This window comes from Gastrolobium bilobum, unplaced genomic scaffold (assembly GCF_033153095.1).
Source record: "Gastrolobium bilobum isolate Gb01-03AN ecotype WA unplaced genomic scaffold, APGP_CSIRO_Gbil_v1 utg41201, whole genome shotgun sequence".
NCBI lineage: Eukaryota > Viridiplantae > Streptophyta > Magnoliopsida > Fabales > Fabaceae > Gastrolobium > Gastrolobium bilobum.
The window spans coordinates 52,912-68,325 of record NW_026896352.1 but is presented as its reverse complement, the minus strand read 5'-3'; the positions used below and the strand labels follow the sequence as shown (position 1 = coordinate 68,325).

At 32.4% G+C, this 15,414-nt stretch overlaps 1 protein-coding gene across 1 annotated transcript; it reads left to right on the top strand.

The window, feature by feature from the left end:
• The first annotated feature begins 10,703 nt into the window (after positions 1 to 10,703).
• Positions 10,704 to 13,297, top strand: LOC133299266 (transcription factor bHLH62-like). The gene is made up of 8 exons (XM_061498704.1): positions 10,704 to 11,719; positions 11,817 to 12,035; positions 12,129 to 12,194; positions 12,296 to 12,364; positions 12,462 to 12,533; positions 12,629 to 12,850; positions 12,953 to 13,055; positions 13,162 to 13,297. Exons 1-8 carry the CDS (start codon positions 10,781 to 10,783, stop codon positions 13,197 to 13,199), a joined length of 1,728 nt encoding a protein of 575 aa, XP_061354688.1. The 5' UTR covers positions 10,704 to 10,780; the 3' UTR covers positions 13,200 to 13,297.
• Positions 13,298 to 15,414: the final 2,117 nt, after the last annotated feature.

Below are 15,414 nucleotides of genomic sequence, written 5' to 3'. Positions count from 1 at the left end.
GGTCATCAATTTAACTAATTTAATTGGTTGGAAATTAAAGAAGAGTCAACAAAAGTGACTAGTTATCTTTTAAGTGATTCTAAGTGGTTTTTCTTCTTGTTTGTTCTTCTAACACTAAATTTTCGAAATATTTTCCTCCTCACAGACCAGCCACCAATGAAGAGCTTCGAGAGCTCATATTTCTTAGAAAACTTCACAAAAACATCATGACTATTTCACAAAAAATCTTCCTTACAACCTTAGGAATCTTTCTATGGTTTTAGTTTCTTCTTTGAAGCTTTTAATATCTTGTTTTTCCTCCCTATGACCTACGACCTAATAACTATTCATGCAGAAAAAGTTGAGTGTTTTCATGGTTTGAAGCTTGGAGAATGATCGCTAGGTGATTTGGAGTTCGTTGGTGTCAAGAAATTCGAGTTTAAATGGCTAGTTTTCAAGTTATAATTTTAGGTTTTTGAAGGAATATGACTGAACATGCATATGTTGTATAATGTGTTTTTGATGTGTGTTGATGTGCATTCATGGTATTTAATGGTTAGTGTGTTGAAAGAAACAAGTATGAATCGTTGGAAGTTGTGAAAAATTCGTGAAATCCTAATAAAGGCAAATCTGGCTTCTGCTTTGTAAAATTCATATATGGAGTTATAGGACTCTAATTTGAGCTTGGTTTGTACAAAATTAAAGATATACATGTCTACTATAACATATCAAAAATTAAGGGAAATTGGATCAAAAATAGATTTTTCATGTATTTATTAGTACAGACTGTTCATGCTAAAAAATTCATGTTTCTGTTGACTATTTTGTTAGTTAATTGTGTTCCTACCCATTGGAAGTTGATTAGACTAATTAAATAGTCAATTTAAAATGTTAAAGCTTGATTTTTATGCATGTAAGCATTCTGCCCTTGATGGAAAAAAAGGGCGTGAAATGTGATTTAATTCATTGAGTTGTCGGAAAACAAGTTTGTGATGAGATTCAAGTATTTTTAAAAGGATGGAAAACCTAAAGAAATTTAGGGTTAAGATAATTATGATATTATGTAAGATTAGGGTTTATGTTTAAATAGTGTGTTGACTTGTTTGGTGTGGCATGGATTGTCAAGTCAGCAATGTTGATGAAAGACTAAAGTAATGAACTTTAGCATATTTGTTGCACTGAATTAACCCAAATGGATATTCATTGTTATTGATGGATAAGTCAGGTTTGAATCAACTGACATTGGGGTACCATATCAGAGTTTAAAAGGTTGTGCTTAGCTATCTTGTGTCACAAGTAAGCTTGTTAGGAAAGCTTTTACAGTTAAGTTTTCAGTTTAGGAGTTTTCTCCGTCTTTGTTATTCCACCATAGTCTAGTTTGGATAATGGTTCAGATATGTGTATGATTGGATGTGTTAGATATTTGGTATATAAGCGTACATGTGCATTCATATAGACAAGTATGTAAATGATGTGTTTAATTCAAAGATACAAGTACATGTTATGATGTGATGTGATGTGTTTGATTCAAGTAGACAAATAGACAAGATGTTGTGATGTGATTGAATTATATAATATCGAGTTGTTAAGAGAGGTACAAATTCTTCCGTAATAATATCATGTGAGAAGTACAAATTCTTTCGTAATAATATCATGTGGGGAGTACAAATGCTTCCGTAGTAATATCATGAGGGGAATACAAATGCTTCCGTAATAATTTTGATTGTATTATGTTGACAAGATTACGTGTTGTATTATATGTTATATATCTGACCTTTCTTACAATAAGTGAACTTATGGGTGAAAACTGCTCCATAAACCCAGAGTTTATTGAGATATATTCTCATCCTGCGTTATGGGGATATATTTCATCTACTCCAGTAGCAGGAGAGCCCTAAAAGAGAAAGGGACCAGTGCAGGAGTGATAGGAGACTCAACTATAGAAGTTTTACAGTATATTATATAAATTACTGTATACGACATGTTTTATAGTGTATGACGTATATGATCATGCATATTTACAGTTGATAATCATTGTGAGAGGTATGTATTACAAATGTGTAGCTATATATTTATGACAGGATTATGTGTATGTGTGTATGTTGTCAAGTCAAGTAGTTGATAATTGTAATGGCACAAAGCCATATTCAGGACATATAGATTGATTGAACTTTTCTGTATTTCAGGGCAGGTTAAGATTGAAGAATTCAATCCTTAGATTAATCCAATTTACATTCGTTATGCTGTTTGTTAGCCTCTATACGGAATGGTATAAATTATCATATTCGTATAGTCATTGGTCATTGATTATGGTCACATGAAATTTAATTTGAAATTTTGTATAGGTATGAGATTATACAATTTATAGAAACAAGATATACAATATATAGAAACAAGATATACAATATATATATATATAACAACATGTAGGAATAATTAAAAAGGAAAAGTTGTCTCGTGAAATTACTTTGCGTAATTAAAAAATTTTATTAAGTCTTTCGCTACGATAATCAAGTTCGATGCGTTATTATTACCATATGTTAGTTAACAATCCAATTTTCAAATTGGGGAGTTACATTTTAGGTTAAGGCAATTTCAACTGTATGTCATGTGATTAATAGGTCTCCATTTTCTATAATTGCTTTCAAAAAAAACCCTATGTAACTTTGGAATAACAAACCTCCTAACTTGAACTATTTGAAACCTTTTGGTTGTTTAGCATATGTGCATACTAAATAAGATAAACTAGCTCCTAAGGCTCTAAAATATGTTTTTATTGGATACCTTCTAGGAAAAAAAGATTACAAATTGTGGATGATTGTTGAAAGAAAATGCATAGTTTGTAGGGATGTGATATTTGATGAACTAACATTTTACAAAGATCTCCTACAAGAAAATAGGAAGGTGAAGGTTCATAACACTGTTCAGTTGGAGTTAGAGCAGTCTAAGGATACAAATTAGACTGTTGTCTTGTTTAATTTGGTTGAGGATTAAGAAGAAAATTCTGATCATGATGACAATCATTATACACAATCGAATATCCCAAAAGAAACACCAACCAACGATAATTAAGTGAATAATGAACTCTCTGATTATTTACAATCTAGGGATAGGGCTAGGAGGAATATTAAACCTCCTAGTAGATTTTCCTATACTGATATAATTGCCATTGCCTTTCATTGTAGGTTCTAAAAATATTGGAGAAAGAGGAACCTGCCACCTATAATGGGGCAATGATATTCTCCTATGTGCTAAAGCACACCTCTATAAGACTTTTACTTTCTGCAGTAGTTATATTTTATTTAGAATCTAAAAAATTGGATGTTAAAACATAAATTTTTATGGAACAACATGAAGGTTTTATAAAGAAGGTTTTTGAAAATAAAGTGTTTGTTGGAAAAATCCTTGTATGATTTAAAATAGTCTCTGAGGCAGTGGTATAAAAGGTTTGAAGACTGTTCTATCCATTAGCTTTGATATTGTATGACATGATATTGATTGCATTAGTGGGTTGAAGGATATGCTTAAGAACGAATTTGACATTAAAATTCTTGGTCCAGCCAAGACAATATTGGGTATGGACATAACCCAAGTTAAGAAAAAGATATCTCTTTCATTTTCTCACTCCCATTATGTTGAAAAGATTGTCAAACTTTTTTCCATGGATATGTCCAAGATTGTTAATGTTCCCTTAGCTGCCCATTTTAGGATGAGATTTATTTTTGACGATTTGACTGCTGATGAGATTACTTATGTGCAAAAAGTGCCATATTCTAATTTTGTAAGAAGTTTAATGTATGTTATGATAAGTACTAGGCCTGACTTAGCTTATAGTGTAAGTATTATGAATAGTTTCATGTTTAGGCCTAATAAACAACATTGGAGTGATGTTGACTGGATTTTATATATTTGCATGACACTTATATTACTACTTGAATTATATTGCTAAGGATTTTTATACTTTTGTCATGAAAGGGTTTTGTGATGTAGACTATGCTGTTGACCTAGACAAAAAAGGTATTTGATAGGATTTATATTCATGGTGGATGGAAATGTTATAAGTTGGAAGTAAAATCTCCAACACATAGTTGCCTTGTCCACAAAGGAAGTTGAGTACATTGCATTGATTGAAGTTGTCAAGGAAGCATTGTGGCAGGGTATTATTTCTGAATTGAGATTAGGTAATGAAACATATAGTTGCCTTGTCCTTAACAAAAGTTGAGTACATTGCTTTGGCCGAAGTTGTCAAGGAAGCATTACAACTGAAAGGAGTTATTTATGAATTAGTTTTAGTAATGAAACTCCCAAGGTAATGTGTGACTTCTAAAATGTCATACATTTTTCAAAGAAACTTGCATTTCATTAAAGAACCAAAAGATGTTAGGTTGCATTTTATTAGAGAAATTGTCTCTAATGAGCATGTTAAGATGGAGAAAATAGCTACCTTATGCAATCCTTTTGACATTATAACTAAATTTGTTCATAAATGCTCGTGACATGCTAAAGGTTCAGACTCAGTGTTGCACTTTGCATGCATATGGCAATGGGTCAAACTCCCACTCTTTAGCTTTGCATTGTCCCCTTTCCCTTCATATGTGTATTGTATCACTCTGAATATTACATGATTTTTCAGTTTTGTCCATGAAAAAGATATAGATAGATTAATCTTTCAAAATATTTTATTGGGATCAAAGTAACCTAAAACTAAGTCAAGTCCTAGATAGAGAATAATTGCCATATCAGCTAATTGTTGCTGCCAACCATACAACACCATGAAAATTCTTTATTGGAATCAATTGAATTATAAGAAATTTTCAAGGACCTAAAGTATAATTTATTTATTTAACAAATTGTTGGAATCTAAAACAATGAACAGATGAAAAAGTAACATTAAATACATTCTAGGCATAAAATTTATTTTATTTTAGTTTTAAATGTATTTTTCAAAAAAAAAAATGGTTAACAAATCAATGCTTAAAATGACTAAAGCTAAATACCTTAGGGTTTTCCTTTGTTAAGTGTATAATGAAACCACCAAGAAGAAATAAGGAAATAATGCCTCACCAAAAGCTCAAAGTTAGGCACCTGCAGCTATAAATTTCTATTTGTGTCGATGCAAGAATAACACAATCAACATAATGAATGATTTTGCTACATAGGTGAGAGAAAAATTGAAAGAGAAATATATTAAAAAAATGCTTTGAACGAGCATTATTTGAGTCCTCTTTCAAATTATTATTGCATTGATCATAATATCCATCTTTTCTGATTAATTAGTACTGTAACTTTTAATAGTTATCATCACTTCCACGATACGCAAATTTGTTGACCCAAATTGAAGTACCAACAATATATATATATATATATATATATATATATATATGTATTTATATATATATATATATATATAACACCATTCTAATAGATCCATAATGTTGGAGGTAATATAAGATAGGAACTAAAAACTAATGTACAACAACTCTATAATGCCACACTCTTTAGGAAGCTTTCAGTTTGTGCTACTCAATAATTAGTTTGTTCCTAATTATAAACATATTAAATTAGTGATTAATATATTCTTGAAATGCTTAAAATTTACAATAGAAATAACACTAATCACCAAAAAGAATATTATGTATGACTTAGTGGCAATATAATGCAATCTCTTATACATAAAAAGCTATGAACATAATAAGCACATATAAGGTGTAGCATTACTTGGATGTAATTCATCCATCTCAATATATTTTGTAGTTTTTCCTTGTTTGTATCTGAAAGGTTGATCTAGCAATGGAAATAATATGGGTATGACTGCACAATCATGGAATTTTGTATTGTGAATCATAACACATACCTCCAACTACCTTATTCGTTTGTCGAGTCAATTTATCATCTTATTAACTATTTGTTTAGCCATTTGGATAACCACAAGGGGGAACTAATTAAAAGCCTTATAATAAGTAAAGGAAAGCTTTCTACCATGAGCATTTAATTTTACATTTGATTCCTTGCATAGAATTACACAGAACATAAAGACTTCATTTTTCCAAAAACTCGTAAGTAAGCGTTGGATAAGGTGAAAGAACTTGTATCTCGGTCTTCAATTTGTCATTTTGGTAATGAAGGTATTTTTGAACTCATAATAGCATTAGTAAAAAATGAGAACTATATTGTTTGATTGTGTTCTTTTTTTTAACTGTTTTGTAGAATAGTTAGTGAAATAGGTGTTTTATGTTTTTTTTTTGTTTTGAAACATAAAAGTCAAAACACAAAACAACAACAACTCAGATACATTCTCTAAATTTGATTTTAAAAACTATAAAATAGTTACAATTTTTAGAAATATTTTTACAGAATAGGCCTTATCAAACAAGATTTTTTTTTGTTCTGAAAATCAAAAACCTATTTTTGAAAATAAAATTCAAATAGGCCCATATAATTGTTTACTAACACTTTGTTATTCATAGATTATTTTTTCCTGAAATAAAAAAGTGAATTAAAATATTATTTGTAAATGAATTAGAGTTAGTTATTGAATAATATTAATGAAAAGATTTGAAGTCACACTATTCACCTTTAATTAATATAAATACTATAAAGGAATGTAGAATATTAGGGTGTTACAAGTATGATGTTTTGTGAAACAAGGTGGAATTCGTGAGAAATTGTTTCCCAAACCTTATGTCATTTACTTGCTTAAGTGGCCATTTTGTTTTTATCCCCTAACTGTTGTTTCTGCCTTTTTCTATATTTTGCGTTTCGTGCCTAAATATATATATATATATATATATATATATATATATATATATATATATATAATACATAGGTTGATAACACTTATTCACACACATACACACACATATTTTCTAATTATCTCTCTATATTTTGTGAGCAATTCAAAAATCTCCCAAAAGGCTCTGCTAGGGTTTCTTTCCAAGAAACTCAATCTTGTGCTCGAATTGCTAGTTTTGTGATCCTTGTTCTTTTTCCTCGATACTCCTTAGATGGTTCATGGTTGGTTGGTAGAAGGTACCTGGTATGTGGTTCGTGGAGGTAATGATCAGGTTCATTCTTGGTTCAAGAAGAGTGGACTTGTCTCGTGTGGCTCTCTAACATCTTGCTCGAACACTAGTGCTTCAACGATTTGGTAATGTTGCTTGCTATCTTTGGTTTAATATGTTATTGCAATAAGATATCTATGTAGTAGGGAAATTTAGAGTTCTTGAGGTTGGGTGTGTAAATTGGGGCTTTTTTTCCGTGCAATTAGTGATACATATGGCTTGATTTTACCTGTTATACATAACTTTATTAATCTATTGCAAAAGCTAGGGGAGTTTAAACCTTTTCCCTTAAACGTATGAAACTTACAAGTGAATTTTTCCCTTAAACCTTTTCCCTTCTAAACCAAGTAAAAACCTCGTGTCTTTTTCTTTACCTTTATATTTCTAGGCTTGGTAAAATGTATATATTCAGCTATAATAACTCTAACAAGTGAATTTTACAACTTGATACTACAATTTAACACAAAATCTTAAGATATTATATTTATGAGTGATTTCAAATATAACAGGTGTTTTTAACTTAGTACATTTTTAACTCATGCAGAACTTAATTACTCATCACTCACTTAAATTTGACTCTCGATTGAATATCTCCAATATTCTTTTAGTTTAGGTAAACATATCTCTAAGATCTTTATGTGTTTTTAGAATCCATTCTATTCCTTTTGCAATCATGAGTTCTTTGACAAATACACCCATTGTTCCAGCCTCTAGTAACTTAAGGGAAAACACAAAAGAATTTGCTACAACATTTAGGTCGTAGGAACCCTTACAGGCTTGGAAAACATAGCTGATAGTGCAATACAGTCAACCTTTTCTGCATGTGCTATAAAATCAAATAGAGTGTCGGTGAAAATCTTTTATTAGATAACAACTTTGATATATGAAGTCATAAGGCCTCTTGTGGTAAATGAGGCTAATAGAAAGAGAGACAAGGCTAAGGACATGAATTAAGTAACTAAACCTCAACGTACACAATTCATGGCTTTATTTTTATTTTATTTTTTTAAAATCAATTGGTTCATCCATTACCTGACTAATATGGTTTAAGCATTGTGTTAGAAAATTTACCCGATTGATTCGTTCTTTCATTTTTTCGATCCTTGCCTATAATAAAAATATGGGTGGCAAAACGAGCTTGACCTGTCGAGTCAGCCCGTTTAACCAACCTATTTTGGCGGTTTGGTATGAACATTTTAACCCGCTAACCCAATAGAACCAGCCCGATATAAAGGCGAGTTAAAGTGGATCAACCCTCTAATCAGTTTCTTTTCTTTCTTTTTTTAGTGTAAGGTAGCAAGTATGTTTTATTTGTCATGCCAAGTTTTTGTGATATCTAAGCCTTCTATCTTAATTATCCTCTACAAAAGACGAAGAAGAAAACACTTGATTTACAAAAAAAGTTATCTATGTAAGGAGGCAAAAATGAATTCCTAGAAACCGTCACACTGAGTATTAACAAATATTTAGGCTTGAGATTGAAAAAAATGAAAGAGAGTGTCAGATGAATTAGATAACCCTAGAAAACTCAGGCTATGTTTAGTGGTCAAGATAGAGATGACAATACATGATAGGCTATCATATCGTGCTCTTATCCATTGAATATGATAAGCTTATCTTGTTGGCTCATTTAACCCTGTCTACAGTTGGATAAGCTATCCTAAGGAGGATTCAGGTTATAAATGGATAGGATAAGATAATAAATGTCATATTCCTTTCATCTAAAATGTAGCCATATGCTCTTCTCCTACAAACTTTGCTAGGCATGTGAGGGTCAGCCTTTGCCACTGTCTAGCCATCATCATTGTCGCAACCATACATCGACCACCCCTACCACTTACTATGGTTATCATCGGCCACCACCATCGCCACTGGCCATTACCTTAAGTTAACAGCCGCCACCACCATCACCGGCTACTACCACCCCCAACCACCAAACATCAATCACCATTGTCATCGATCAGTCCCCATAATTACTACCAGTCACTGACGCCACCACCACCATCATTCCATCGACCATGCCCACTTACCATCGCACCAACCACCATCAACTTACCACCTGCTTCCCTAACAACCAAGCACCAATCATCACTGTCATCAGTCAGCTATAATAATTGTCACTATTCATCGCTAACTTAGCCACCAGCCTCCACAATCACCACTTCAGTCAGCCACCCTTACTAGCCGCCACCAACACCATCAGTCAGTATCATTGACCATTGGTCATAGATATTGACAATTAACTTAAAACTTAATTTTTAGAACTTAATTTAATGAGAATATATTTTTTATTTTGAAAATTTTTGTAAGTTGTTTATGTATTTTAATATTGCATACAAATCTATTTTTCATTTTCTTCATTTATTATTATAAATATTTTATAAAAATAAGAAATCATTAAAAAATAAATGAAAAATTAATTGAATAAAAATAAAAATGAACCCAGTCAAAATAAGATATTCATAAGGAAAAATAATTTATTTCTAAAAAATTCCTACAGAATTTTAATTCACCGTAGAAGTGTGTGTATTTGAATTTTATTATTCTTAACTAATTTTTCCAAGAAAATTTAAACAATAGTGACGGATACACTATTTCCAAGTACATACACTCAAATTAATAAATACACCCAAAAAAATAATAAAAAAAGGAAGAAAATTAGAATAAGTTTAGCAGAGCTGTCGATCCTTCCTGGCTTCCATTCGGTGGTCTGGAAAGTGTGGACTCTGCCAATTCCAAGAAAATGAAATGAGACATTTGGGTGTTTTGGCGTCCAATGCCCGGCAGCAACACCCTCTCCTCCGTCTTTTACGGAGAGAGATATTACTCACAAATTATGGAGAGACATATTGAAAATATATATATATATATATATATATATATATATATATATATATATATTATATATATATATAAAACTTATTACTCACTCACTACTCCTTACCATATCAATAAAATATTAATACTAATAATGAAAACATCATCTCATATCATATAATTTTTTTTTATTCATTGATAAATTAATGATTATATTCTATCTTAATGTTCTGTATCTCTTTTTTTTTTTTTATCGTTGGTTTATTTAATTATTTGAGATCATCTCACATAAGATTACATGTGAAAATTATTCTCCTATAATAATAGGGTATTTATATTTATTATTATTTTTCTTTAACAATTTCTTACGTTTATTTTTATTATCTTTTGTTTAAAATTAAATTAACAGTTCACATTTGATGTTATTTTATAATTATTCATTTAATTTTAATTTAATATTACAAGAGATGATAAGGAAAATAATAATAATAATAATAGTACATGGTCAACACACAGTTTCTCTTTGGCCTTTGGATTTGGGTCTATTTAACCCCATGACAACCCCATCTATTCTCTTCCCCCCTTTCCCTTCTCTCTCTTTCACAGCTTTTTGTTTATACACATTTCCCTTTTCATACTCAAGTCTTCCCCTTTCAACTCCAATCCAACAAACCCAATTGAATTGAAGACCCCAAAATCTCATTTATTGAACATCATCACTCCAATTACTCAAACAATTGTCTCTTTTTTCCTTTGCTGCCACATTGCTGCAACTACTATAAATTCTCTTTGTTTTCTAATGTGATTCACAGATCACACCCATTTTGCTTCTGGTTTCAGGGGACATTCAGTTTCACTAGCCTCAAAATTCAGTTCATTTCTGTTGTTTCTGTGTCATCCTTGATCTGCAAAATTCCTCCTTTATGGATAATCAATTCTCTTTGAATGCTGGGGTGTTCCATCCCCTCCACTTTGAACCTTCACCTTCACCTTCACCACCTTCTTCTATGCCCACATGGCATTCACTATCTGCATCAGCAATGGAAATTCAATCAACAGTTCTGAATTGCTCCCCTGAGCAAACCCATGATTGCTTTTACAACCCCACATGGGACAAGTCAATGGATCATGGTCTTCAGTTTGATTCTGCACTGAGTTCAATGGTTTCATCCCCTGCATCATCCAATCCCAACATGATGTCAAATGAGAATTTCATGATGAGGGAATTGATAGGGAAATTGGGAAATATTGGTAGCACTGATGAGATCTCACCACATTCTCAACCTTTGGTTATGCCATCTTCTTACATTAATGACAATAACAGCACCAACACTTCATGTTATAGCACCCCTTTGAGCTCTCCTCCAAAGCTCAACATTACCCCAGTGATGAACCACTTGGTGAAAGAGAATTTTCCCAGTTTGGGAGGAAAATCAATTGGTTTGAATACCAGTGTGGCTGAATTCTCAGCTGATCCTGGGTTTGTTGAAAGGGCTGCAAAGTTTTCTTGCTTTGGTAGCAGGAGTTTCAATGGCAGGAGTAGCCAATTGGTGATGAACAATGCTGAATTAGCTTTGAGATCTGCTCAAGTAATGGAAAGAGAGAAACTTTCTAGAGTCTCAAGTAGCCCATCACTCAAAACATTTGGATCTCAAATGGGTGCACAGGAGAACAAGAATTCTCCATTGCAGGATCAGGAGAGAATGGAAGTAGCTAATTCTCAAGAGGAATCTACAATATCTGAGCAAACCCCAAACGGGGAAACAGGAATGAAAACTTGTCATGATATGAATTCCAGGAAAAGAAAAGCTTCTTCCAAAGGAAAAGCCAAAGAAACTTCAAACTCTACCAATCCAACCAAGGTAAGAAGCACTTTTTAAGTCAAAATTCTATTTTGTTCTACTTTTGATTCCGCAGGGCTTTTTCACAAAATCTCAATGTGTATTTCTTTCACTTCAGGGTGTTAAAGGTGCTGAAGACTCAAATGCAAAGCGCAGCAAGTCAAATGAAAATGGCCAAGTGAAGGTTGAGGAAGAGTCCAAAGAAGGTACTTCTAATGATGCAGGGGAAGAGAAACAGAACAATAGTAACTCCAAACCTCCTGAGCCTCCAAAAGATTACATTCATGTGAGAGCAAGAAGGGGTCAAGCTACTGATAGCCATAGTCTTGCAGAACGTGTAAGAATCACTGTTTTTGCTCTTAATGAATATCACTGGCAATAAACTTGTGTAGGCTTCATGTTGATGTTGTGTAATCTTATTTTAAAATAGGTAAGGAGGGAGAAAATCAGTGAGAGGATGAAGCTTCTACAAGATCTTGTACCAGGTTGCAACAAGGTGTGCAGATAAGCTAGATCAACATTTAAAATTGGGTTGGCTTTATGTTCATAAATTTGCACTTTTACTAATTTGGGTGTGAATTATTTTTTCTTGTATAGGTCACTGGTAAGGCACTTATGCTTGATGAAATTATAAACTATGTTCAGTCATTGCAGCGTCAAGTTGAGGTAATAAGTCTTGGCCAATAAGATCTCAATTCTCAAATGATTGTTATGATGTGTTTGTTTTCTTGCTCATTAAGTTATGCTTTTTCCCTGATGACAGTTTCTGTCTATGAAATTGGCTAATGTTAACCCAAGGATGGATCTTAGTGTTGAGAATCTTGTATCAAAGGATGTAAGTTCAAGTGCTCTAGACAATGGTTTAACTTTTTCAATAAAAATGTGTTGCTTTTTCCTGAGTTGGGATTTATTGGCTTTTGTTGATTTCAGATATTTCAATCAAATAATTCTTTGGCACATCCAATGTTCCCATTAGATTCCTCAACACCAGCCTTTTATGGGCACCAGCCCCAGCAAAACTCAGCTATCCACAATAACATTCCTAATGGAACTGTGACCCACTCTTTAGTGGACCCATTAGACACTTCTTTGTGCCAAAATTTTGGCATGCAGTTACCTTCCCTTAATGGGTTTAATGAAAGTGGCTCTCAGGTACTTCCACTTTCTCTACAAATTAAAATGAATGGAAAAAGGGTTCATTTTACTACATTGTCTTGTAACTTTTTCTAACTTTTTTGGTCCAATGTTTCTCAGTATCCATTAACATTCTGTGAGGATGACCTGCATACCATTGTTCAGATGGGGTTTGGCCAGACTACAAACAGGAAAACACCATCACAGTCCCCAAGTTTCAACGGTAATAAAGCAGAAAAAGTCGCAAATTATAGACAAGTTAATGAAATATCTTTTCATTAGGCCCAACAAAATTGACATTAACCTTAAGTTTGTTTGGTCCAATGCAGGTTCAAATCAAGCACCCCAAATGAAAGTTGAGCTTTGATCTCCTTTCTTTACGCCTCAATTAATGCCCAGAGGAGTAGGAAGATTGCTGTATACAACAAAAGATTCAATTCCAACAACCCCATGAATTATTAAGCCAATTATTATTACTAGGTCTATTGAATAGAACCCTTTTTTTGTCTTTATATTAGTCATTTCTTTTCTCCATTTTTCTATGATTTCAGTTTCTAATCTTCTGGGGCAGTTTTTTTTTTTTTTTTCAATTTTTTTCTTTTTTGTTTTACAAACATTCACTGTAAAATCTTAGGACCGATTCTGTATTCTATGGTGCAAATTCTTATTATTAATATGGCACCAAGTGTAAGATATAATGCTAATTAAACAAAGTTTTTTTTTTTGTACCAGCTTTCATTATCCTTCTTCGCTTTTCTACTATATTATATTCTTAATAATTCGTACATCACATCAAACCACTAAGAATTTTCGTGGGTCTTCACTAAAATCTCGTTAAAGGTCATATCAATTAACCTCTACTAAATCGTGTAATCTGGTAGATATGATTCTCACTTGTGTTGTAACCAGCTGTATTAGTGGGGTCACTTTTTTTTTATGTCTGCAAAGTCTAATTAGCAATGATTATGACATTTGGTTAACTTGAACCTTTGTCAACCATAACTTCTGGCATTTCTTGGGTTTTCTTTTAATTTTACTTTTAGTTCACCAAAAACACAAGCTTCTGTTGTTTATTATTTTTTATTTTTTACTTTACATAATAGAAAATTCCCATAGGCTAGAAGTTAGAGGTTAGAAGTTACAACCGATCTTTTAAAGAAAATATAATTTTACCACCAAACACATCGGTTAATTAATATGGATTATTCTATTTTAACCAGTTATTTCGAATCTGAGTCTTGAATATATAGTTATGTTAAAAAATTTGGTAAGAAAATTTTTATCATCCATGTAATCTTACTTTACCGGAATAGTTGAATAAGCGGTGGAGAAATAAAAAAAAAAAAAAAACTCAAATTTTTTTTTTTTTGGGTACAATAAAAAACTCAAATTTTTATCTAATATATGTAAGCATCAAAAGAATCCCAGCTTGGCAATGGAGAGATTCTGACTAGGCCCAATGAATCCATAGAACTTTATAAACTCACCAACTTTTGTTATTAACTTGTGAATAGGAAAAAGGGCATCTAGTGGAGTTCAGGTTTGGAAAGATACACATAAAATATTACCTAATCTTTTTCTGGGCGGTTGTTGAGAAAAATCCAGTTTTTAGGGTTTAACAAAAGATTTATAAGTTGCAGTCTTAATCATTTTTATTTAGAAGAGTCTATTATTGGGCTGAAGATACGTATGATTTAATAATTAGAAAGATGCTTTGAATGTAGTGCTGTGTACAGAACAGTTGTGCCTCATAATGTATTATGATATTTTTATTGTATAATGTTAAGTTTCTTATTTCATGAGAAGATAAAGAATTGGGTATAGAAAATGTTAATCTGACAGTCTTGTCTCCAAAAACTACAAACGCCCAATCATACAACGACGTGTCTAGGGATTGATACTTTTATTATTTTATTATCTTCTTCAACTGTACATGCTGTTTTATTCTTCTTTAGAGTACTTATAATTTAAAGTTATGCCAATCATAATGTTAACTAAGGAACGAAACATAACCTTGATAAGCAACATCGTGGAGTTGTTAGCTGGTACCCAAATTTAATCCCTCCCAGTGTTTTACAATTTAACCCTTTACCAAATTGAATTTTTCTTGTTGTAGCATTTTAATATGTGATATGTGAATTAGAGATGTTCGATACATAGAGATCTTATGCTCTTGTTAGGTGATGGAAGAGGTATTTATAAGGAGAGTGGATGCCTTGCTCGCATAGGAGGGCGAGTCAAGTCAACTTTCTTTGAAAAGTGTTAAGGGCGCCTGCCATTGCTGTTACAACACTCTTTATAGTTTCTACTATGCTTGTGGCAGTCGCTGCTGGTGTAGCTGTGGAGTGAAAACATCTATTTAGGGGTCTGAAAAGGCTACCAAAGAAAGGTAGCATCCCAACATAAGACATTTTGGTGTCTTACGTTGGGAAATATGTCGCATGGGGACAAAGGGGGGCAAGGCTGACATGGATAAGTGGAGGGGCATTGAGCCTGTCTTTATGAGCCAACCGATTGGGGCCATCCAGAACAATATGTATGTACGCACAGAGTGATAAATAAAATGATTAGGATTTTAAAAT